Here is a 23,386-nt window from a genome sequence, read left to right as displayed (position 1 = left end):
TTATATACAGGTGTCCATATACGGCCTCACTCAAAAATTTATTTCATACACATGAATTAATATTTTTGTAAAATACATATCTTTATATAAAAAAAAATCTTTCAGAGGTCAAGCCGGTAGCGCATCCAGCTTTTTTTTCAAAAGGGGTCCCAACTATATGTCCCCGTTTAAATGCATTGATCGTCAATTTGCCTCCTACCTATACATGCTATACATTTGCATATTCGTTTACAAAATTGTTGACGGACAGACGGACGCGTGAATAATGTGAAATTTATAGCTCTTCCGCTCATGTATGCGGCGCCTAAAATATAACTAAATGTAAGAATGCATTTAAAATGTAATGATCCATCCAAATAGCCTCGGACAAAAAAGTGATGATATAATGTGATCAGCTTCTGAACAATGAGGTGTCCCCGCTCTCCATTTAAATCATTAGATAAATATCTGTTTTTAAGTTTGAAATCATTGCACAACTAAGAAACTAAATTATCTACAAAAACATAAGTTGGTGTGTTAATTAATCTTTTAACTTAACAAAAACTAGGTAACTATTGACTTGGAGAAAAGTTTCTCGTCTGAGTTACCTTCCTTTTTTATTTGTATAGTATCATATGCAAGCTACGCAGACCTACATCTAACCAGAAGAAATACTCTTGACATACATTTCATATTTTAAAAGAAGATAAACTAGCTTCGCAGGAATGAATGCAGGTGTAAAATTGAATCATTGTATATACACATGGAAAAAAGTATTGCAACACCTTGATTTTTTAAAACTTGAAAAATCAGCCTCTTTTTTTGGATGAAATATAATAAAATATGTGTATAATATTATCGAAACATAGTTTATGATAACATTGGCATTGAAACGAACAAAAAATGTTTGAAAAAAAAAAATGATTTATATAACCACAATTTTAATAACAAAATGAAGTGTTTTTTGTACAAAAAAATGCATTTTACAACTTTTACTGTAGTCGAACTTTACAATGTCAGACATTTCAAAATTAATCTTCAGATGACTGTTCACATCATGGTTGATGGTTATACGCCAAAGAATTAGTACTTTGTGCGCAGCCTCCATTCAAACGGATAACCGCATCTAAACGTCTTCTGATTCCTGCCATAAATCGACTAATTTGTTGCTAAGGAAGCAGCAACCATTTCTGATGAAGGGCATTGTTTATTTCATGATGTGTTTGAACTGGGGTGTCCTTTCGCGCATTTTCCGCCCAATAGTGTCCCAAATATGCTCGATATGGTTCAAATCCGGGCTACGATCGGGCCAAGGAAGATGAACCGAATTCCATTTGAACATTGGATCTTCCTCCACGATGCTAATTTCCAACTTTGGCGAGCTCTGCACTACATTGGATACGGAAAACTGTGTGTCTGTTCGTTAGCAAAAGTCTCCGAAATTGTCTTATCGCACGATAACCAGTAGCGATGAGTCTATCTCGAACAGTTCTTGTTAAAAAACTCCTGTATGGCCACCACTCTCTTTTTAGGATTGTCTTGTATGCAATGGGTTTCCTTCTGACCAACCTTCATTATGCTTGATTTTCCCTAGCAAATGGTATAGGGGGTCTTCATTATCTCGGAAGGTCTTTAACAGCGTTTATTGCCTGATTTTTATTCTCAAAACGATTTATAGTGGAATGGTGATGACCAACAATACGTGCAGTTGTTAAGCGACATCCCTGCTTCTCTTATGCTGATAATCTGCCATCTTGCTGCAGTTAAGAGTTTTCAAGGACCCATTAAAAGGTGTTAATCACATAACTTTAAAAACTTGGTTATTTAAAGTGTTGAAAACAATGAGGATAAAAACATCTGTTTTGCTGTTTACGGGTACAGTAGCTGCATGCGCAGATAAAAACTTATCGAGTCGATATTTATTGATTAAACTCAGGTGATACTTAAATAATGTTTAACTAGTTCTATTTTACCAAATTATATCACAAAAAAATAAAGAGTGTTTTTTTAATTTCAATTTCAATTTGGTGTTGCAATACTTTTTTCCATGTGTATAGATAGTTAATGGTTATACACAGGCACTTGTCTCAGAAAAAAAAATCTGAGACAAGTGCCTATGTGGTTATACCTGGGTTATACTAACAGCTTCGAAATCCTTTATATCAAAAAGCCTTACTGATTTTGTCTTCTTAAGAATATAATAATAACAAATAATTTTTTTTATTTTTTTTTCCTTTTTTTTGTCCATTTTTGCCTTCTTTAATTTTTTCTTATTTTTTTGTTTTTCTGTGTTTTCTAGAATTTTAGGTAAATTCTTCCGAAAAAATCTTAACGATTTACTATTCGTTGACACACTGTTAATTTAAATGCACAAACTACTTTTCCCAATGATTTTTATTTTCTTTAAAGGTTTCAAACTTAATTACAGGTATGAAAGCGGATTACGTGGTAATTTAAATGTATAAAGGTATACTATCAAAACCTGATCGAACCTGTCGCTGTCAACCATTGCCATTTAATTGAATGAATCGATCATAGGCTAAACTACACTTGACGAAAGTTTGTTTATATTAATGGCTGACAGTTGGCATACAAATATAAAACATATATAACAGTGATATGAAATAAAGTCGAAAGAAAGGATGAAATAATTGTATAGAATGATTATTCAGGGGGAGATGGAGAACCAAACAGAAACCCCTCAACAGGTACGTGCTTAGTAGTGTATCATTTTACGATTTTTCTTCTTCAAAAGGTCATCATTCTGATCTAGCACATTGTTGATTAGTATTGTCATTATTCAATTAAAACAATGTGTTAATTACACGTTCCATTTAATGGTTAAATTTTAAATGCTTATGAAAAGAGACGAGACACTGAACGATCTAATAAAAGATGTACGTTTTTGTTTAAATATTTATGTTTATAGCGTATATTTCAGGATGTTCAAATGAATAAATAAACAGAAAAATGAGGAAAAAAATCTTCTATATGCCATTGTATATCTGCTCTTTTGTCGGGTTGTTGTCTTTTTGACAGACGCCCAATTTCCATTCTCAATTTTATTCAAGTTGTTTTAACTTTGTAATTAACTAAATCCGCAAACATTGAGAATTTTAATCCAGATCATGCTTTATATGGCGCCAATATCATCATGTTTACTTCCAAGTTCTCAACCTAGTCTTAATTTTAATCCTCCTATATGATGAAATTTTAATATGTATTAAAAGTTTCATATTATTTTATCCCAAGATAAAAACAAATATAATATCCGTCTGAGCTTTTGCTTATTGGAAGAAAATGTTGACGTCAACGTCAATGTTATTTTGTTTTTTATATGTTGAACATTTCAGTTAAAAAAAAAAATTAAAAACGTCTGTATCCTGGTTTGAGAAAAGAAATATAATTCATTCATTTTTCTTTTATATTTATTTAAGAGCATCAAACTTATTAGCCACCACCACCATTAACAATAAAAGTAAACGAACATAAGGGAAAATGCCTGTCATTCAAAGTCATTTGGTTATTGTTTATTTGAGAGTACACATTAAACTTCTAGACTGTTACTTCCTAAAATGTATATTATTTTTTATTTACTCATTTCTTTCATCCATGCATGACTATTTAATGAATTAGTATTCTCCCGAATCATGTTTTCAAATGACTGTACTTCTACGTTTTATTTACATACAAAATAATGTTTTATTTTATGTCCGATAAATGTCGAAATTCACAATTAAAGGATAACAATATATAGGAATTAGGAATATTTGTTATAATGCGTCTCTCTTATTTAGAATTTATTAGTATATTTTCGTATCCACATAGTTGTAACTGTTAATGCTCTTTGCACACTATAAAGACCCGGTAATCTCCATTTTGCCTGAAAAATGATCGACAGACTTACAAAAAAGAAATTAATAAAACCATATGTCTAAAATAATCACGCTTTATTATGTCATTTATATGAACCAACAATTGTTTATATATCATCTTTATAGGTACATTTTCCCTTGGAATCCGTCCAAGAGGAAACAGAAGATGAAGAACAAGATAAAAACAACAATAAAAATGGACTTAGTCCCAGGGATGACCTTACTCAAGGTCCTACACGTGTTCCTTCACAAAGGTCGCGAGCAATGTTAATACGCACACCGGCTAATGACTTCGAGGTTTCTGAATCTCAGCTTGAGTTAGAAAAAGACTTTTTAATTACTGAATTAAAAGATGATGGGGATTATGGAAGCGATATCAGTGAAAGTGAGGAGGAAGTGGACATTGTCTTGCCACAAGAAACAAACAAGCCTCAGTTAACAGAGGACGATTATGATACAGATTTAGAAGTTGATGGTAGGTAGTGTCAGAATATAATTACAAGTTAGGAATTTATTTATTGTAGCAAGAAGGTTATATAACCTCCTTGATAGTACTAACTGTTCAAACATGATCTATCCCAAACTGGTCCTACTGTATTGCATGAAAGATTACAGATAATTATGTTCGTCTGAACCAACTATGCATCATAAACCCGAACTATTGAAATAAACATATACATATGTACACAGAACTGTGGTTTATAGATCTATTGATTGATGCTAAACGTCCTGTGGCAAATATTTCAGGCATGTTAAGGACAGAATATGTCTATTGCTTATGCTGTTTGGGTGCTATTTGCTCTCTTTATTTTCAGAATACAAAATCATGCAAATATTTTTATCAAATACTTCTTTTTATAGCAACCAGAAAGCCAACCTTAACATGCTTATTTGATACTAGTATTCTTTTATTTTTCCCTTAAATTTAAATGGAGGGCTTTTACGTCTTTATAGATGACTGGAATGTTTGTTCTTATGAACATTGCATTATGGGAGATATTGTTCAATTTATATCTCAAGTTCACGAATAAAAAAGTTCGTGTTGTCTGGTTTAAAAAAATTCTTAACAGATGGTCGATCCACAGACAAACTGACAGATATAAAATAGGATTTAAAATCATTATTAATAACTGATAAGAAAAAAAGAGCAAATCCTTATATTTGATATGGAAGCTTAATTTGTAATAACAATCGATCCCATCACACTGATGTCGGTACGATCTTTGTGCTTTTTTCTCCATGGAAACGAATATAGCAACAGCTAGTTTGATGGTCACCTGATTTGTGAAGAATTTAGATAAAATATTTGATATATATGTATTAATAAATTACATATCTGTAAGTGTCTTTTGAATAAAGTTCCTGTAAACCAACATGACAATACAAGGGAACATATTTGTATTTCACTTGCATAGTAATTTTATTGTTGTTATGTATGAATTAATAGAACATAAACATTTTTTTCCTGGCTGTATACAAACTGACAAGGTGAAAATCCATACGGAAGAAAGCTAGATTTTAAAATTTAAAATTATGAATTATCTTTCACAAGAAAGAACTAACAAAGATCATATTTTCATTTCATGAATATTTTATAATGTTTAAATTGTATGGTTGTCAATATTAGTTCAGTTGAACAACAAGTCTTTTTAAAACCCACGAAATCATTACGAACTTGTCTTTTGAAGAGTTTTAATTTTAATGGTATTTGTGTTTGTCTATTTTCAGAAGAGATTTTCTACCACGATACTACAGGGAAAAGTAATTACTTAAAGATCTGCCAACAATACGGACTTGTCCCTATATCGTATTTTGTTCGACATATTACAGACAATGAGATAACCATGCGATACCACGGACTAAGTCCAACAGCAGCTAAGGCTATTGCCCTCGTGTTGCGAGTAGGTACAATTAAAATTGATTACCAATAATGAAAATCGACTCCTGCATTTCATTTTTTTTAAGGTGGTACCCAACACTTTCACTAAAATTTATTTGGCTCGTTTAATTTTCATAAAATTTTGTCAAAGTATTTACTTTGACCCTTTAACGAAAATATAAAAATTTCAAAAATTTTGAACCAACCGTTTTGTTAGAAAAATTACACTGGTTATATAGCAGTTTGACAAACACAAATTTTGATCATTGAGAAGCTTAATATTCCTTTTACAACACAACGTAATTAAAACGTTTAGCTGACTTTACAGAGTTATCTCCCTGTAGTGTTAGGTACCACCTTAAATAATGACATAGTACGACAAAATATTTTAAGTAGTTTAAATAATTATGTTCAAACTAATTGGTATAAATGAAACGAGAACTATTATTATAAAGAAAGAAAAAACACCACACGGAAGGCTTTCAATATGTCACATTAAACATGCGACACTGATTAAAAAAATTGAATGACTTGTGATTCTGGAATATCAGAGACGCTCAATACCATAGGTTTGAAATAATTAATTAACAAAACATCTACTTTGACCAGAATAACAGCAAAAAATTAAAAAATAAAAACCCCGAAAAAACCGTACTAAACAAAAATATCAATATTTATTTGCTTACTTTGTTTTTTTTAATTATCAGATCAGGTTTTTCCTAACAAAACCATAAATGCAAGCCTGACTTGTATTGAAAATTATGAAATAATTGTATTTGTGCTTTTCTTTTTTGAAAGCTTAGTATGCTGTATATATTTTCATCGTTGATACCCCCCTAAATTTGACATTTAGGAATATATCAATTGGACAACTAGGAATATATCAATAACATCTTGCATTTATATACACAAGTTGAAGTGAATCAGTAAAACGAAAAATCATATTCATTGTAATAACTGGCTACGAGGCAATACTAGCTAAAGCTTGAATAAGTACTATTACTAGTATAGATGTTGCCAACTGAACATCATTGTAAGTTTCTGGTGTTTTATAGGATAATATATCACTAGAAAAACTAAACTTGGACGGAAATTGGATACAAGCAGAAGGAGGTGAAGCTATTTCCAAGATGTTGGAAGAGAATGAATACATAACAGATCTGGTAATAACAATTATAATCTGCACAAAACAATGTTCTTGATAAAAAGTAAAATCACAAAAAATACTGAACTCCGAGGAAAATACAAAACGGAAAGTCCTTAATAAAACACATCAAACGAATGGACAACAACTGTCATAATCCTGACTTGGTACAGGCATTTTCAAACGTAGAAAATGGTGGATTGAACCTGGTTTAAAATATTACTCACAAAATTATGAAGTCATTTTAAATATTCATTGTTTCTGAAAAAAACCCACTTCAAAAACGCTTAGAATTTTACTTTCCATAAAATAAAGAAAACCTTTTGTATTTGACTATTTTAAAGTATTCATGCATTTTTTGCCTAATGCTCATCACCTATCTCCTATCTATTAAATGCTTGTAATGGTTGCTTTATGCACATTTTCTCTCGTTTTACATGACATGACTGCCTAATTCACAACTTTCTGTAACATCCTGTTTTTTTCTCTTTCAATCAGACTGATGATTTCTAGCATATTTTGTCAACTTTCAACGCAAATTGTTAATCTTTTATAATCGCTATAGCAAATTAAGAATAATTGCTCTTTTACAGAGTTTGGCAGACAACAAACTAGGATCAGAAGGAGCCCAAAGTATTTGTCGTATGCTGAACGTGAATGCAGGTCTTCGAAAAATTAATTTGTCTGGTATGTAGTTCAGTTTTTATTTATATAATTTGGAAACATGGACATTTTCTGTCAAAGGTGATAAGTATTTGCATACCAGTAAAAAAGTAAATTAAGTTCCAAATCATACCATCCTCTATATAACTTTATGTGTTTTATAATGAAACTTCCTTTTCAAAGAAATAAATTGCAGAGGGTTATTTTCCTGTCAAAAGTAATTGCAGTAGCGTTACTTATTATACCACTTTCGCTAAAACAGGTATATGTTTTACTTTCAGGAAATGGTTTTATTGATTCCGATGCCAAGTTTTTAGTAACCACTTTAGAAGTAAGTATACACTGCTCTATAGTTACAAGCATTTTATTTCCACTAGTATATAAAGGCAACAGTAGTATACCGCTGTTCAAAACTCATAAATCCAGGGACAAAAAACAAAATCGGGGTAACAAACTAAAACCGAGGGAAACGCATTAAATATAACTTATTTTAAATAAAAGACAAGTGTGGACACAGATGAGTGTGGATAGTATGTATGGATGTTTGACAGTGTCTTATGACAAAATGAGTTCTATGTTTTTTCTATATGGTGTTATTAACTATGTTGCACGATGACAACCAAATCTGAGCATTATGAGTGTTATTTATTAATTTTTTTATGCCCCCACCTACAATAGTAGATAGGCATTATGTTTTCTGGTCTGTGGGTCCGTTCGTTCGTTTGTCCCGCTTTAGGTTAAAGTTTTTGGTCAAGGTAGTTTTTGATGAAGCTGAAGTCCAATCAACTCGAAACTTAGTACACATGTTCATTATGATATGATCTTTCTAATTTTAAAGCCAAATTAGACTTTTGACCCCAATTTCACGGTCCATTGAACATAGAAAATGGAAGTGGGAGTTTCAGGTTAAAGTTTTTGGTCAAAGTAGTTTTTGATGAAGCTGAATTCCAATCAACTTGAAACTTACTACACTTGTTGCATATGATATGATCTTTCTAATTTCAAAACTCATAACTGCTCCAAAAGTAATCTGATAGAATTTCAAGCATTTTAAGCCAATATTATCAACATCTACTAATGAGTCTTAATATGTCTACATATCTAAAAAGTCATAGTATTCAAAAGGTAATGCAAAATTATTCCTTTTCATTTTTTTTGTTATATGGATACACATTTGAGTGATACATGTACCAATACAATATTTGTTGTGGTATGAAAGTGCAGTAATTAGCATTTACTGTAACTATGTTAATTCACACAAATTGAAAAATAAACAAATGAATGGACCAGATGCTCCGCAGAGCCCAGCTTTATACGACTGCAGAGGTCGAAGCCTGAACAGTTGGGGCTAGTATTGACACAACATTCAAGCTGGAAACAGCTCTGAGTTTGAATTGTGATTAAATAGATGACACAGCTTAGGTTTCTGACACAGAATGAATGTGGTCTAATGAACTTAAATATTTGTTTTGCTTTTGTGTTAGGAGCAATTCACTATGCTGCTGAATATTAATCCTTTCAAACAAAAATATCTAAAGAAATTTTCTTTTTAATTTCTGAAATGAGAAACATTTAGAGGAGACAAACTTCAGTTAAGAGATCAGAAACTAAAAAAATGTATAATTTTTCCATTTGTAAAAGGGCATACCCTAGAAAGTGCTTGCAATCACTGAATGGTTATTAATGACTGCTTTAATTTATCAGTTGGTAATAAAGTGAATATTGCATTGTATATTGTATAATTGATTTAAGTTGACTGAACAAAGAAAGATAACTCCAATTTTCAAAGAAGATTTCATAAAGCATTGGTATTAGGTAATTCAAGAACCATTCTGGACAAACTCCAATTAAGGGTCTTGAATTTACAAAAATGTTTGTTTTTGGTCCGTAATTATTAGACTGTTTGTCCCATAACCCACACAATATATCCGAACCTTCTACTTATGGTATTAAACATTGTGGTACAATTTCAGAACAATTGAAATACTTATACACAACTTTTTAAACCGACACTAGATTAAAGCTTGTTTTGGGCACCTTTGTACCCCTTATTCCTAAACCTTAGGGACCATAACCCCCAAAATCAATCCCAAGCTTCCTTTTGTGGTTATAAACGTTGTGTTATAATTTTGTTGATTTCTGTTGACTTATAATAAAGTTATTATCCAGAAACCATCTTTCGGACAGGATACCAATTTACGACCCCAAATTTTTTGTGGTTGTATAAAAATGTTGAACATGTGCAATGAAGTATAGTTTTAGAAATCGATTAGGGAGCTACCATTTGATTTTTATGGGGGGGCTAGGATGAAAAATTTTGTCCTGCCTTTTTTTTAGTTGTAATCTCTGTCTTGCCTTTTTATTTTTCAGTCTATTCGGTCCTGCCTCTTTTTTTCTTAGCTTATCCTGACTTTTTTACAACAATTGTCATCCTGCCTTTTTTTTTTTGCCAAGTTACTCATCCTGCCTGTTTTTTTTACTCAAAATCCTGTCCTGCCTTTTTTTTCAAATTTCATCCTAGCTCCCCCCATAAAAATCAAATGGTAGCTCCCTTAGACTGGATAGGCCTTATAATTTTTTCCCCTCCTAATTGAAGGACCGTTTACACTCAGGGCCGAGTCATCAGCAGGCAATACAGATGTATTAAAACAACCTAGCATCATATTGCTAGTAGTGGGAGTAGCATTGTCCGGTAAATTTGTTCCCACTTTTTTTTATAAAATGTATGGTTCAAATCAAAATAGAATGCTTTTTATCTCCTGAATACTTACATTGTACATAGAGATGATACTACTTTGACAAATCCTTGTCCATTAGAGTTGTCTGTCAAATCTTAATTTCACAAAGAATGAATTGCATAACAATGAACTGAGCTCAAAGCAAAGTACTTTAATAATACACTTAGACAAAGAGCTAAATCCAGTGATATACTTTGTACTACAGGTCCTTCATGACCATTCATCCACCCAAACCATATCTCAATAACATTCCATACTACATGATTGGATTCAGAAGTCCTGAAAAAGACATGACTTTTTTTATCTTGTTTTAAGTATATATGCACAGGTTAAACCTTTATTGTGGATATAATCATTCAGTATCTAGCAACTATCAATTTGCTTCATGCACATATTGATATATGTTGATTGCTCCTCTGTTGGAAATTAGAACACACCTCCATCTAATTTTAGTCAACTGACGAAGAAAAATTCAAAACTATATAAAATGTTATCTAAGACTTGTCAGTGTCTATTTCCTTTGCCACTGAATAAGATTCCATATTTACAACCAATGAAAATCAAATATCCCTCTAATAGACTTAGCATTGAAATCGTTTTCTAAAATGGTAGTTATGTGGAACCTAGAACTAAAAAAATTGAAACAATATATCTTAAATATTTCAAATGCATGTACATTTAATAATTCTCCAAAATTCACTTTATTTTTCCTTTTTTGGTTTTCTGTTGGAGACTGTATATTGACCTCTATGTAGCCTTTTCAACTTATAAAAGGGGGGATACATTTCCATAGAATTAAACTTTTCTGAAAGAATTGATTCCATTTATTTTCAATAAACAATAAATATTGAAGTCTATAACAGGCATCTAGGAACAGGCTCAACATTATTTCTAAACATGTATTAATATATACCAAAATGTGGACAAACCTACATTAAATATTCTACTTCAATGACTTTAATTAGTGGAGTAGATCAAATTAAAAAGTCACAATGGTTAAAAACTCCAATGGCAGTCTTTCCTGCTAAAATCTTGATGTGTAGAATGTGATATACCATTTTTGGGTCTATATACTGTCCTTTAAATTTAGGTCATTTTGACACGGCAAAATATGAAAAAAAATGTAAACTATGGTCTGGAAAGCACACAGTTTGTGATATTTTAAGGTATCTTTACTAAGAAAACCTGCAAATCTCAGTGGCAGATCCAGAACTTTTCAAAAAGGTGTGGGGGCTCTGATGGACCAGAGGGTTGCCCACTCCCATCAAGCTTCAATGATTTCTTACATATATGTCATAAGCTAAATTTCCCCCACCCCCTTGGTCTGTCTATGCATCTGTTTATCGTTCTGCGAAATAGTACTAATACTAATTTTTCCCCTCCCTTACCTGGCCCTAGACAGTTGCCTACCTTTGTAAACATTTTATAATTATAGTCAGGTATATATTGATTGAGAGTAACTTACATAGTAGTTAATGGGACTCTTTTTCACACGGTTCTGTGAAATATAATACGGCAAATATATACCCGTACATACTATCCGCATAACACAGAAACCTGATAGATTTTCACTCCTCTGGGAAAAATCAACCTGTGAAATGAAATACCATGCCTGGAAAAAAATTACCGGGACAAATTATCCTCAGGATAAAATATCACAGAGGACGAAATAAACCGTTACATTACATGAGAAGCCGGTTTGGTTACAAATAATTATGTCACGTGAAGGCGCACTGACGTCACAATTTGCATTAATTTTGCAATACACTACAGTTCACTCATACAGAACCCATTATCATGCAAACATGCAACGTGAATGTGATTGGTTATCAAATAATACAGAATTTATGCACGTACAGTTAATATAGAAGAAATTAGTTCATCAAATGTGAGTTCGTGATCTTGTGGTTAAGACCGATGGCTACAGTGCTGAAAGTCCTGAGTTAGATTCTCACTTGGGGTGCTAAAAATATCAGTACATCAGAAGGGTAATTTTCACCCTCTCACACACATCTTTGTTAATGTTCCGGGATTGTTGAAAACTTGCATATTCATCAATATTTGATTTTGTGGTTTTAACAATCCAGACAGACAAATAGCAATAAGGTGTTTAGGAAAACATGACCTAAAACCTCCTTCATATATGACAAAAATACATGGGAACTCATATTGAATGGTCAAATGTGTTCAATATGAAAATTGAAATTAAGATGGTAAAATCAAATATTAGCCGTTACTGTAAATGGACTTAAAGTATGACTTTTCAGCAAATTTAAAGGGAAATGACACGGAAGGGGCCAAAAAGTGTTCAAGGGGAGCAAATGCTATTTAAATTAGTATGCAGGTTTTAAATATAGAGGGAAGTTGAGTCATCTTTTTGGGTGAAGTTAAATACTGACTAGTGTGTGGTTCTCATTGGGTCTAAGCGTGACCAATATTGACAATTTTTCGCAAGCGTGAAACGTGAAAGTCAAATTATTGTGACATGAAAACGGGAAATGAGGTCTGTCGTGAAAACGGGAAATGGGGTTCTGCAGGACCCCGGAAATGACAAAAAAATGAAAATTGCTCATGTACATAGTGTAAGCGGGATATGGGAATCTGACAAAACAGTAAGTGGGATCTGGGATCAGAACACCACCCCCCCCCCCATGAGACCCCCTTATGTAGATTTACCTTCTAATTCTATATAAAAAAAACACAACTAAGAACTACGTTTAATTCACTTTGACTACTGATATGCAAACCTAGAAATATTTCATAAAATAGTGATTGAAAGATTCATAACACTTTGAAAGGATAATTCAGACACGTGTTACGCGGGGAGCATGTTTTAAATTTGTTTACAAATAATAATGTCACGTGATCGCGCACTGACCTCAAGTTGCATCGCCCTTACAATTCACTAATACATGACCATTTTCATGCAAACATGCAACGTGAATGTGATTTGTTATCATATAATACAGAAATAATGCATGCACAGTTTAAGAAGAAATTAGTTCAATAAATCGATGCGATTTTCACTTTTGACACGAATAGGTCGGGTTGACATTACTGTCATCGGAGATAATATTGAGATAAATGGGATAAAACGGACCGTCAAAAAGGTCTAGAGGAGCACATCAGTAGAACCTTAACATTAATAAGTAATACTTACCAAAATTTCTCTAATTAAAGAACTATATAACTGAAATTTCACAAAGATAACGGTAAACATTTTGTTGATGGTGATGATGCTATTATCGATCCGTTGAATTCAGGGTCAACGGAATTTTTTGCGTTGCGTTTAAATCATTGAGGCCATCTATTTTTATTGCGGGTTCCACATATATAAATCGGAATAAAAGAAAAAATGGAATGTTGTTAGCAGAATCAAAACAGAAATGATGAACAATGCAACATTTTCAGCAAAATATAAATAGGATGGAGGATCTGTGTATTCACATTATTTGTAAAACTCTCCTTATTCATGTGAAGCGTGTGCTTTACATCGAGGCTTGCTATGCTTATCATTGACGCCACAGTACTTCAACCAATCAGACAATGTTTATTTTGGGCATTTGACTTTTTTTAACTCAGATTTTGGAATATTTTAATCGAAATTATAGAAAAATGGAATGTTGTTAGTACATATAAAATAGAAAATGATGAATACTTTTAGCTAAAGATAATTTGGATGGGGGTTCTGTGTATTCACATTATTTGCACAACTCTCCTTACTGATGCCATATTTTGGAATTTCCGTGACCTAAATGGTTCGCGAAAATTAATATTTTTATATATAGTATAGTAACAATGCTTTGAAAGCATACGAATTCTCTTTAAAATAATTGTTTTTAAGTTTTCAATTCTAAGGTAAATTAAATTTGTACGAAGACTCTACGTTTATATAAAGCATTTAATATAATTCATTTGTTTGAAACTAAATACGCCAATAATTGATGAACTACATTTGGAAAATTTATAAATTATGCCAAAATAGATTGTCATATTTCTTTTTTTAATTCCTTTTACTTTACTAATAACAATTTACCCCAAACAATCATTCCTTGAATTGCCTAATCATATCAAAGGAAGTTAAATCTAAAACCGACTTAAAATGAAATACGAAGTGCAACATTAAAATAAAATAATAATAATAAAAATAAAATAATAAAAATAATAAAAATAATAAGTTATACAATACACTATCATACATGAATATGAATATTATGCAACTATGACTACATTGTTATGAGTTTTTTTTCTGTTTTGCAGAATAATAAATACTTAAAAGATTTAAATCTAAGTCATAACTTATTTGGTGAAGAAGGCGGTGAAATATTAGGAGCTGCTATAGGTAATTTTTAAATATTTTCTTGATATTAGTACTGTCTCACTTTCTTTCGATTTACGAAATTAAAATATAGGTAAACTTATGTCGCCTTAACTGGCTTAAGTAACATTAACAACTTACATGAACACGTTTTCAACTTAATTAAAGTATCACAGGCGTGCATTTGTCGTTTGAAAACCAGTGCGTGTCTCTGTAGTACTTTATGTTAGGTTAGGTGGCAAAGCTTGTTATTTTGATAAAACAGACATACAAGCTGCTTTTAAGCACATACCAACTGTTTATATATATATACATACATATTTGAGCCCTTAGTGTTATGTGTTTTGTGCGAGATACAATAATATAAAAATCATAGTTGAATAAAAAAACAAAAACGAAGATGATTGAGCTAAAAGTATTGTGAATTATTTTTGTAAAGTAAGAAAACATTTTTAACTTTATTATGTGTATTATGGACACATTCTTATTTTTTTTTTATACTTTCCACTGAACAACTAAACAATCATTTGTTGTATAGCATTTACCGAATTCATATTTAGTTTACTTTCATTCAAAACAGGTGCCAACGATATATTAGATGTAATTGATTTAAGCTGGAACCATCTTCGACAAAAGGGGGCTATTGCAGTTGCCAATGGAATCAAGGTTAGACGGTTGAGTTCTAAAAGATAATAAATGTTTTTTTTGAGTTGTGAAAAAGAAAAAATTTATAATTGAAATACAAATTTTGTATGTTGATAATTCAAACGCCTTTTGCCAATACTTGAAGACGTCTTCTAACTTTTTTTACAGGAGAATGTTGGACTGAAACGAATCAATCTTAGTTGGAATGGCTTTGGATCTGAGGGAGGATGTGCGATTGCAGATGCTCTTGCAACAAATAATTCACTTTTAGAGATTGACATTAGTGGTAATCGTTTAACCGCTGAGGCAGCGATCAGGATAGCCAAATCGATCTTCTCTAATGACAACTTACGCATACTAAGGGTAAGCGAGTGTTTTTTTTTAAATCCAAGAAAATACTATTCAGTCATGTTTGATCAATCGATATATACTTTTTATATCTAAAAGATTGGTTTAACGACGCGCAAATTGTTTAATGCTTTTAGGGAAATCAGAATGCATGTAATGTATTATGCAAACTACTTCAAAGAGTGTCTAATCACGCAAGTAAATAATGATTTAATAACTTTAAATTGATTTTTGTAATTATGGTAATGCATTATTGATTAAATAACTTTAAGATGTAATTAGTTCACATCCTATTTCTAAAGAGTGGACGATTAAACACTTCCGGTTTGCAAGGTTTTGGAAATTAAATTTCCTATAATTACTCATATAACTGGTTATAACAAAGAGTTAATCGAATTGTCCCAGGCAATCTTAATATTCCTATACCTTTACTGGTTCCAAGATCCTTCCTGAAGGCAGGGAAGTAACAAATAAATAAAAATAAAAAAGAAGAAGAAAATCATGCAGCAGATGACTTAGTGTATATATAGTGCCGGAGTTTTGTAAATGTTTCTTATAAGAATCAAAGTCAAACCTGATTTACATATGGTGTATGTCTTTCTTGTTGTATATTGGTATTATATAGATATTAGAATATTTGCACATTCTCAAGATCACTATTTTTATGCCCCATCTACGATAGTAGAGTTCCATTATGTTTTCTGGTCTGTGCGTCCGTTCGTCCGTGCGTCCGTTCGTCCCGATTCAGGTTAAAGTTTTTGTTCAAGGTTGTTTTTGATGAAGTTGAAGTCAAATCAACTTGAAACTTAGTACACACGTTCCCTATGATAGATCTTTCTAATTTAAATGCCAAATTAAAGTTTTGACCTCAATTTCACGGTCCACTGAACATGAAAAATGATAGTGCGAGTGGAGCATCCGTGTGCTATGGACACATTCTTGTTTCTTCTTACAAAGATATTCTCAGTAAAGGCTCGATCTGTTTGCTAATGTTCACAGAATTAAGTGTGCCTTAGGCTTTCTAAAAATCTTGCCTTGAGTATATCAGTATTAGATATATACATAAGACTTTCCTACAAGTAAGATGTTATGCGAGCTATAAACTCAGGTTTAATCTATTCTGCATGGGGAAATACATGCACCAAGTCAGGAATATGACGGTTGGTTTTCATGCGTAGCCGTTTGACGTTTTTGAGCTTTTGATATTGCTATTTGATGAGGGACTTTCCGTTTTGAATTTTTATTGGAGCTTGGTACCTTTTTTTATTTTACAAAATACAAAATAACTCAATCATAAGCACCAACAAGCTTATCGATTTAAAAAAAACAATGCATTGGTTTTTTTAAATTTGATAAACTTAAGACAAAGTTGACGATCCTTCTATATAAATGTTGAAATAATTCATCCATCTCCAATAATACTTTAGAATGAAAGATGCATTGTTCTTTGGCTTTTCGTATAACATATCACAGTTGTAAGCACACTCCTATGCAAATCTGTGATATATGGCATTTTTACTGTAACTTATTTTTAAAGCTTAGCGCACTAGCCTTCCCATTTTTTATCATATAAATAAACTCATCATAGATACCAGGATTAATAATTTATATTTACGCCAGACGCGCGTTTCGTCTACAAAAGACTCATCAGTGACGCTCGAATCAAAAAAATTTAAATGGCCAAATAAAGTATGAAGTTGAAGAGCATTGAGGACTAAAATTCATAAAAGTTTTGCCAAATACAGCTAAGGTAATTTATTCATGAGGTAGAAAAGCCTTAGTATTTCTAAAATTCCAAATTTTGTTTACAGTAAATTTATAATTATGACCATATCAATGATAACTCAAGTCAACACGGAAGTGCTGACTACTGGGTTTGGGATACCCTCGGGGAAATAAGTCTCCACCAGCAGTGGAATCGACCCAGTGGTTGTAAATATACTCATCATAGATACCAGGATTAAAAATTTATATTTACGCCAGACGCGCGTTTCGTCTACAAAAGACTCATCAGTGACGCTCGAATCAAAAAATGTTTAAATGGCCAAATAAAGTATGAAGTTGAAGAGCATTGAGAACTGTATGAAATTATCCTACTCATGTGTATATGAAGACTATATACGTGTTAATGCATTGACAAATTCAGTCCAAACTCACGAGAAAAGGGATTATGATATGGGAAAACTTTTTGAACCATGTTTTTAGATGTCATATTTTCTTCATAGCTTTTACTTTTACTAAGCTTTCATTATGTAAATTTTAACTGAATATATGAGTTTATGAAAATATGAAGATTTCAACAGTGCATAATATTATACAATTCTATCGAGTTTTACTGTATCAATTGGCGTTAATCAAATTTCAAAATTAGATAAAGGCAAACACAAAAACTACACACATTTAAATAAATTAATATAGCTTTCGGCAATATGTATACCAGTATTTTAATTATTTCGTTACAGATGGGGAATAACCTATTAACTACCGCAGGAGCTATTGCGTTGGCTAAAGTTATCAATGAATCTGAAAGTAGTGAAATGGAAGAACTGGACTTAACAGTAAGTAACCTTCAGCTTTGGTTTTATAAATAAAATGTAGAATTTGAAATGTTCAATTAGGGCAACAGCTAGTTGTTAACTGATTTCAGATCGCGCTAATCGGTTAGAAAGTTACAAATCAAGGTAACAAACAGGAACTGAGGGAAGTGCATCTTTGGTGTATTTGTTGTGTAATCAAAGTGGTTCCTCCAAAATATTTTAATATACCTAACACATGGAATTGTTTTTACATTATTCAGTTTTTGTGTAAAGCGTAGAAAGATTTAAGGTCTTGTTATTACTAAAAACTGTTTAAAAGCACTAAATATATCTATTTTACATAAGAGGGAAATTGTTGAAATTTAGATATTCAATGATTACATTGAGAGAGTTATTTTTACTTTAATGCCGTTTATGTCATTTGTTATCTAATTGCTTAAATTTTGATACATTTTCCGGCTTTTTTAAATATCATGAATATGTTAAATGATCACGAGTATTTGTTATATGTTTGGCAATTGACCAGTGCTTAAACAATACATCAAGATAGAAGGTGTTTTGTAATTGTAACTTGCATTTATATATGATGTCACAATGGTTCCTGTAACAATATCACATTTTACATACTGTTGCCACAATAGAAAAAGGCATATTGTGAATATCTCAAAATAGAGAAGCACACATACAATTAAGCACAGCACAAGCATAACAAAGCAAATAAGACCAACTCTAAATCAATCGGAATCTACACATATCGTTAATGAAATAAATAAAGGATATCGAAAATATACAGTAACACATAATGAGTATAAATAAAATGAAGAGACAAATATTTAGCCTAATGTCAGTTTTTATTTTGGTCCATCGTATCGATAACGGTTACATAAACTCACCAATGGTATATAGTTTTTGCATTATACTAACTAAAAACTACTTACTGCAGTGCTTACTGTGGTATGATATTGTCAAAAGAACATGTTAAGTTAATAATTTTCTTTCTGTTAGGATGTCCCAGTTGAGTACGAGTTCTTGCGGATTTGTGAAGACATAAAGATGAAGAAACCAGATTTTAAAGTGTCGTTTGGACCTGTTTTAAGAACTGGAAACACAGCGGATGATCTAGGCAAAATGGGTATTGATCCTAAGAAGAAAGTGGCTCCCATATTAGTGTTACAAGAACATATAGTTGTGAATGACATGCGTTTGTTAGACATTTTAAAGAGATATGACTCTGATCAAACATTATTAGTTACACCGGAAGATTTCATGGCAGCAATAGAGGTATGTTACTAGTACTTAAACATCTATACATTGTCTCGGAAAGAAAATATGTGATTGTCTTAGTAAGAAAACAGACAAACATTCGAGGATCGGATTTTTTTTTGTCAAGTATTTTGTCGAGTCTATCTGAAGCTTATATACTGGTATCTGATTCAATGTACGTTTCTTTGTTTTTATACGGCAACGCTTTTGCCTAATAAGTGATGATGTTTTCGGTGAAAATTGTAATCTTTAGACTTAACGTGGATGATGTGAAAATCATATGGTCTTCTTACTAGAAAGACGGTCATAAAAATTATTCGGTAACATAATCAATTTGATAAAGAAGAAGATAAGTAAACACCTATGAGGGCGATTGACCGAATTCAAACCAAGATATATATGTTAAGGTCACAAATCAAGGGAGGGAATTTTCTGTAAGTTTGATCTTATTGTATTGCAAAGCATGATAAATGCAAGGTATCCGTTATATTGAATAATTATTAAATTACATCTGGTTATAAGTTGCTCAATTATTATACGGTAGACACAAATGTTTATATAGTCATCTCAAATGGTATTTATGGAGCATAAAACATACAATAATAAGATAAATAACAATGCAAATTCGTATAGTACATTGTCAAGCTGATAAATTTAAATACATTGAAAATAGGAAAATGTAATCAAGATAAGAACTTTTAAGAAGTGATAAAAACTATTTACTTTGAGATTAAATGCTTGATATCTGGTATGCACTTCAAGATATATTGTTTTGGTTATAATCAAGTTCAAAAGTGATAAAACTGAACAGTATTATATCGGCAATCTTGACGTTTGGAAAATAGAATGCTATATTTTAAACCTTTAATAAGTAGATAATACACGTATACTTTCTTTATAATTTTACAGGAACTTGCAGTACCATATGATAAGCCAAAAGTACAACAAGCTGTTTTTAAACTAGCAGATGACCAATCGGGGAGAATTTATTTCGGGTGTGTATTAATCGAAGAATATGCGATACTCCAATATTTGGGATTTCCCTTGACCATTTTAATTCATTACCTGTCTTATGAAGTATATTTATTTGCATTAGATTATATCATTATGCAAGATCCAGTGTGTCGAACACAATTTTGTCCATCAAAAAAATTCAATGCTACTTAAATCATGCATGTTTCTTTTTCAAGAAATGATTCCACGTGATGTTGAATTACGTTTTTGAAGAAGACAGCTTTTAAAATTTCAAACTCCGTATCTAAAAACAGGGGCGCAAGATACCTTTAACATAAATGTATGTAAGACTGATGAATACAAACAACCACTTGAGGTGAAATTTTGTTGTATACATGTATATATATTTTTTTGGTCATATTAATATTGACCTTTTCTTATACATTTATGTATATTTTAGTGATACGTCTTTTATTTTGGTAATATAACTTTTTTATTGGTATCTGGACAATATGAAATTTGCACCTTTTGGTGACTTTATCAGCACTATTAAATGCATATTTATTTACACATATAAAACAAGTATAAACATAATGGGAAAGAAATCACACATATAGTTATACACGCACATTCAGACGTGGAAATATTCACATATATGTGGCAATGCATGCACGCAAAAGGTTTTAGCTTGCGAGGAAAGATTTCTTGTGTTTGTCTATAGATGCATACATAAAATGATATACAGACAAGCAAATATAGTTATCAAAGGTACCACTGAGATTTAAAAATTTAATACGCCAGACGCGCGTTTCATCTACATAAGACTCATCAGTGACGCTCAGATCAAAATAATTATAAAGCCAAACAAGAAGAAAGTTAAGGAGCATTAAGGACGCAAAATTCCTAAAAGTGATGCCAAATACGGCTAAAAAATAATTCTTACTTACATTCAAGCTTTGTGACGTCATGATTGATTCAACTTTTAAATGACCGAGTGGCTGACTGCTCTGAATACCAACAAATCTGAAAATGGACAAAGATGAATATTGCTTTTACAAAAATAACTGTCAAACACGAAACAAAACAAAAATGCAGTAAAAACTAAATATATATTGTTAATATTATTCTGTCAGCAGTTAATAAATACTCTAGCAGAGTATAATCTAGCCGCAGTATCCGTCTGTTCCTTATAAACACGTAACATTGAGCAGGTTATTATAACAGTGTCATTACACATATAATTACTATAATCTTTATTTTGAAGATATGCTGATATCATCTTTTTATTTAAATTTCAGAGACTTCTTGAAGCAACAAGGGAATCAAAAGCCTGAGAGTTAACAGTACAATAAATAAGCTCATTGACTGCTCACGTGTAATATAAACTGGCTCAAGACTTGGACACACTATAAAATCACTATTTGTAATATTCATGACAAGTTTTTATGTTTATCTGTAATGTCAAATGATTGAAATCAGCCAAAATGTGGATTATATTTTTCAGTGACTTCTGTGATATCAATAGTTGTTTTGAAAAGTTGATTTACACTAAAAGAGGCATTTATTTATTGTTATGTATAACCAAATGCATTTGCTTAATGTTCGAACGTCCCATATTGTCATAAATTTAAACTTATTTTTGGAAAATGTTGTGTATTGTGTTTTATTACTTGTGATGCAAAATGTTCCGTCCTTATGCAAGTGCTGTTATATTATATTGAAATAAAATATAGTTATTGTTATTTGTCTACATTTTTATCGTAATATCATAGCCGCGTAATTATGTATATGAGTATACTTAAATCCTACAGGGACTATAATGTGGGTGTCAATTGTTAACATAAAACTTTATGAAAAAGGGGATTCAGTATTTTCAATCCCATGCATTGGAAGTGCATTTGTTAATTTTCCATTTTATTGTACGAACATTCCTGCAGCACCTGTATCTAGAGTATATAATCCCAGTGTATACATATTCCAGAGCTTGCGTTCCTTATTAAACACCATTTCATTGGAAGAAGGTTGTTGCATTGAAGTTGTTGAACTAAGAGTGCCAAGTGGAAAGTTGGATTCTTCCGTATGAAGGTATAAGGCAGCAACCATTTGATTTTCTGGGGGGGGGGGGGCTATGGTTTTTTTTTCTGGACAAATTTTTTTTTTCGCCTGCGGCGAAAAACAATCTATTTTTTTCGCGACAAGTTGAAAACAATTTTTTTCTTTCAATTTTAGCATTACATATAATGGCAGCTGAGGGTGAAACAAACAATTTTTTTTTCTCAGAATCAAAAACAAATTATTTTTTTCTCCAAAAACTGGAAACAAACTTTTTTTCCAAAAAAAACCATAGCCCCCCCAGAAAATCAAATGGTTGCTGCCTAACGGACGCCATCACGATTTGATTGAATACCGTTCGGAATAACTGCCACATGTAAACCGGGATGTGCAGGAATTTTCAAACCCACAATCCCGCCTCATATTCCCGTCTAATTATAATCACGAGCAACATAATGTGTACTACTACATTGTATGTCTTATTGGAATGGGGTTAATAAATATGAGTTTCTCTTTGACTTATGAGTTTTGGATAGCCACATGTTATCTTTCGTCTCACCTTATCCAAATTATCAAGTGAGCTTTACTCAGCATCGTTAGACGTCCGTCGTCGTCAACGTCGTTCTCCTGTATTTTGAATATTAAAAAAAACATTCTCCTCTAACAGTGGCGGATCCAGAGGGGGGGTTCCGGGGGTGCGCACCCCCCCTTTATTTTGGCCGATCAATGCATTTGAATCGGGACATATGTTTTGCACCCCCCCCCCTTTTGCCCTGGGCTAGCACCCCCCCTTTCGAAAATTCCTGCATCCGCCACTGTCTAAAACTAGTTGAATGATTTGAATCAAACATAGCCAAAATCATCTCTTGGTATCTTATTTAAGAAAATGTGTATGCTTATAAAATGACATAAGTTGAAACCCGCTAAATAAATAGAAAATCTGGCATGAAAATAAATGCCAGAATGTTGAGACTGACTTTAATATTATCCA

The 23,386-nt window shown here is 31.9% G+C and overlaps 1 protein-coding gene across 1 annotated transcript; it reads left to right on the top strand.

The window, feature by feature from the left end:
* The first annotated feature begins 2,472 nt into the window (after positions 1 to 2,472).
* LOC143069258 (uncharacterized) lies at positions 2,473 to 21,737 on the top strand. The gene is made up of 13 exons (XM_076243794.1): positions 2,473 to 2,687; positions 3,981 to 4,329; positions 5,583 to 5,755; positions 6,789 to 6,896; positions 7,471 to 7,564; positions 7,822 to 7,871; positions 14,539 to 14,620; positions 15,177 to 15,262; positions 15,410 to 15,604; positions 18,052 to 18,147; positions 19,132 to 19,407; positions 20,299 to 20,384; positions 21,642 to 21,737. Exons 1-13 carry the CDS (start codon positions 2,640 to 2,642, stop codon positions 21,682 to 21,684), a joined length of 1,686 nt encoding a protein of 561 aa, XP_076099909.1. The 5' UTR covers positions 2,473 to 2,639; the 3' UTR covers positions 21,685 to 21,737.
* The last annotated feature ends 1,649 nt before the right edge of the window (positions 21,738 to 23,386 follow it).

The sequence above is a fragment of the Mytilus galloprovincialis genome, chromosome 3, assembly GCF_965363235.1.
Source record: "Mytilus galloprovincialis chromosome 3, xbMytGall1.hap1.1, whole genome shotgun sequence".
NCBI lineage: Eukaryota > Metazoa > Mollusca > Bivalvia > Mytilida > Mytilidae > Mytilus > Mytilus galloprovincialis.
This window is presented reverse-complemented; position numbering and strand designations above follow the sequence as displayed.

What these genes read in the sequence shown, in the direction of transcription:
- LOC143069258 (XM_076243794.1), top strand. Translation starts at nt 2,640, where the DNA reads ATGATTATTCAGGGGGAGATGGAGAACCAAACAGAAACCCCTCAACAG. An exon ending in AATATTAGGAGCTGCTATAG is followed by an intron (nt 14,621 to 15,176) that starts GTAATTTTTAAA and finishes CATTCAAAACAG; the next exon opens with GTGCCAACGATATATTAGAT. An exon ending in TCGGGGAGAATTTATTTCGG is followed by an intron (nt 20,385 to 21,641) that starts GTGTGTATTAAT and finishes TTTAAATTTCAG; the next exon opens with AGACTTCTTGAAGCAACAAG.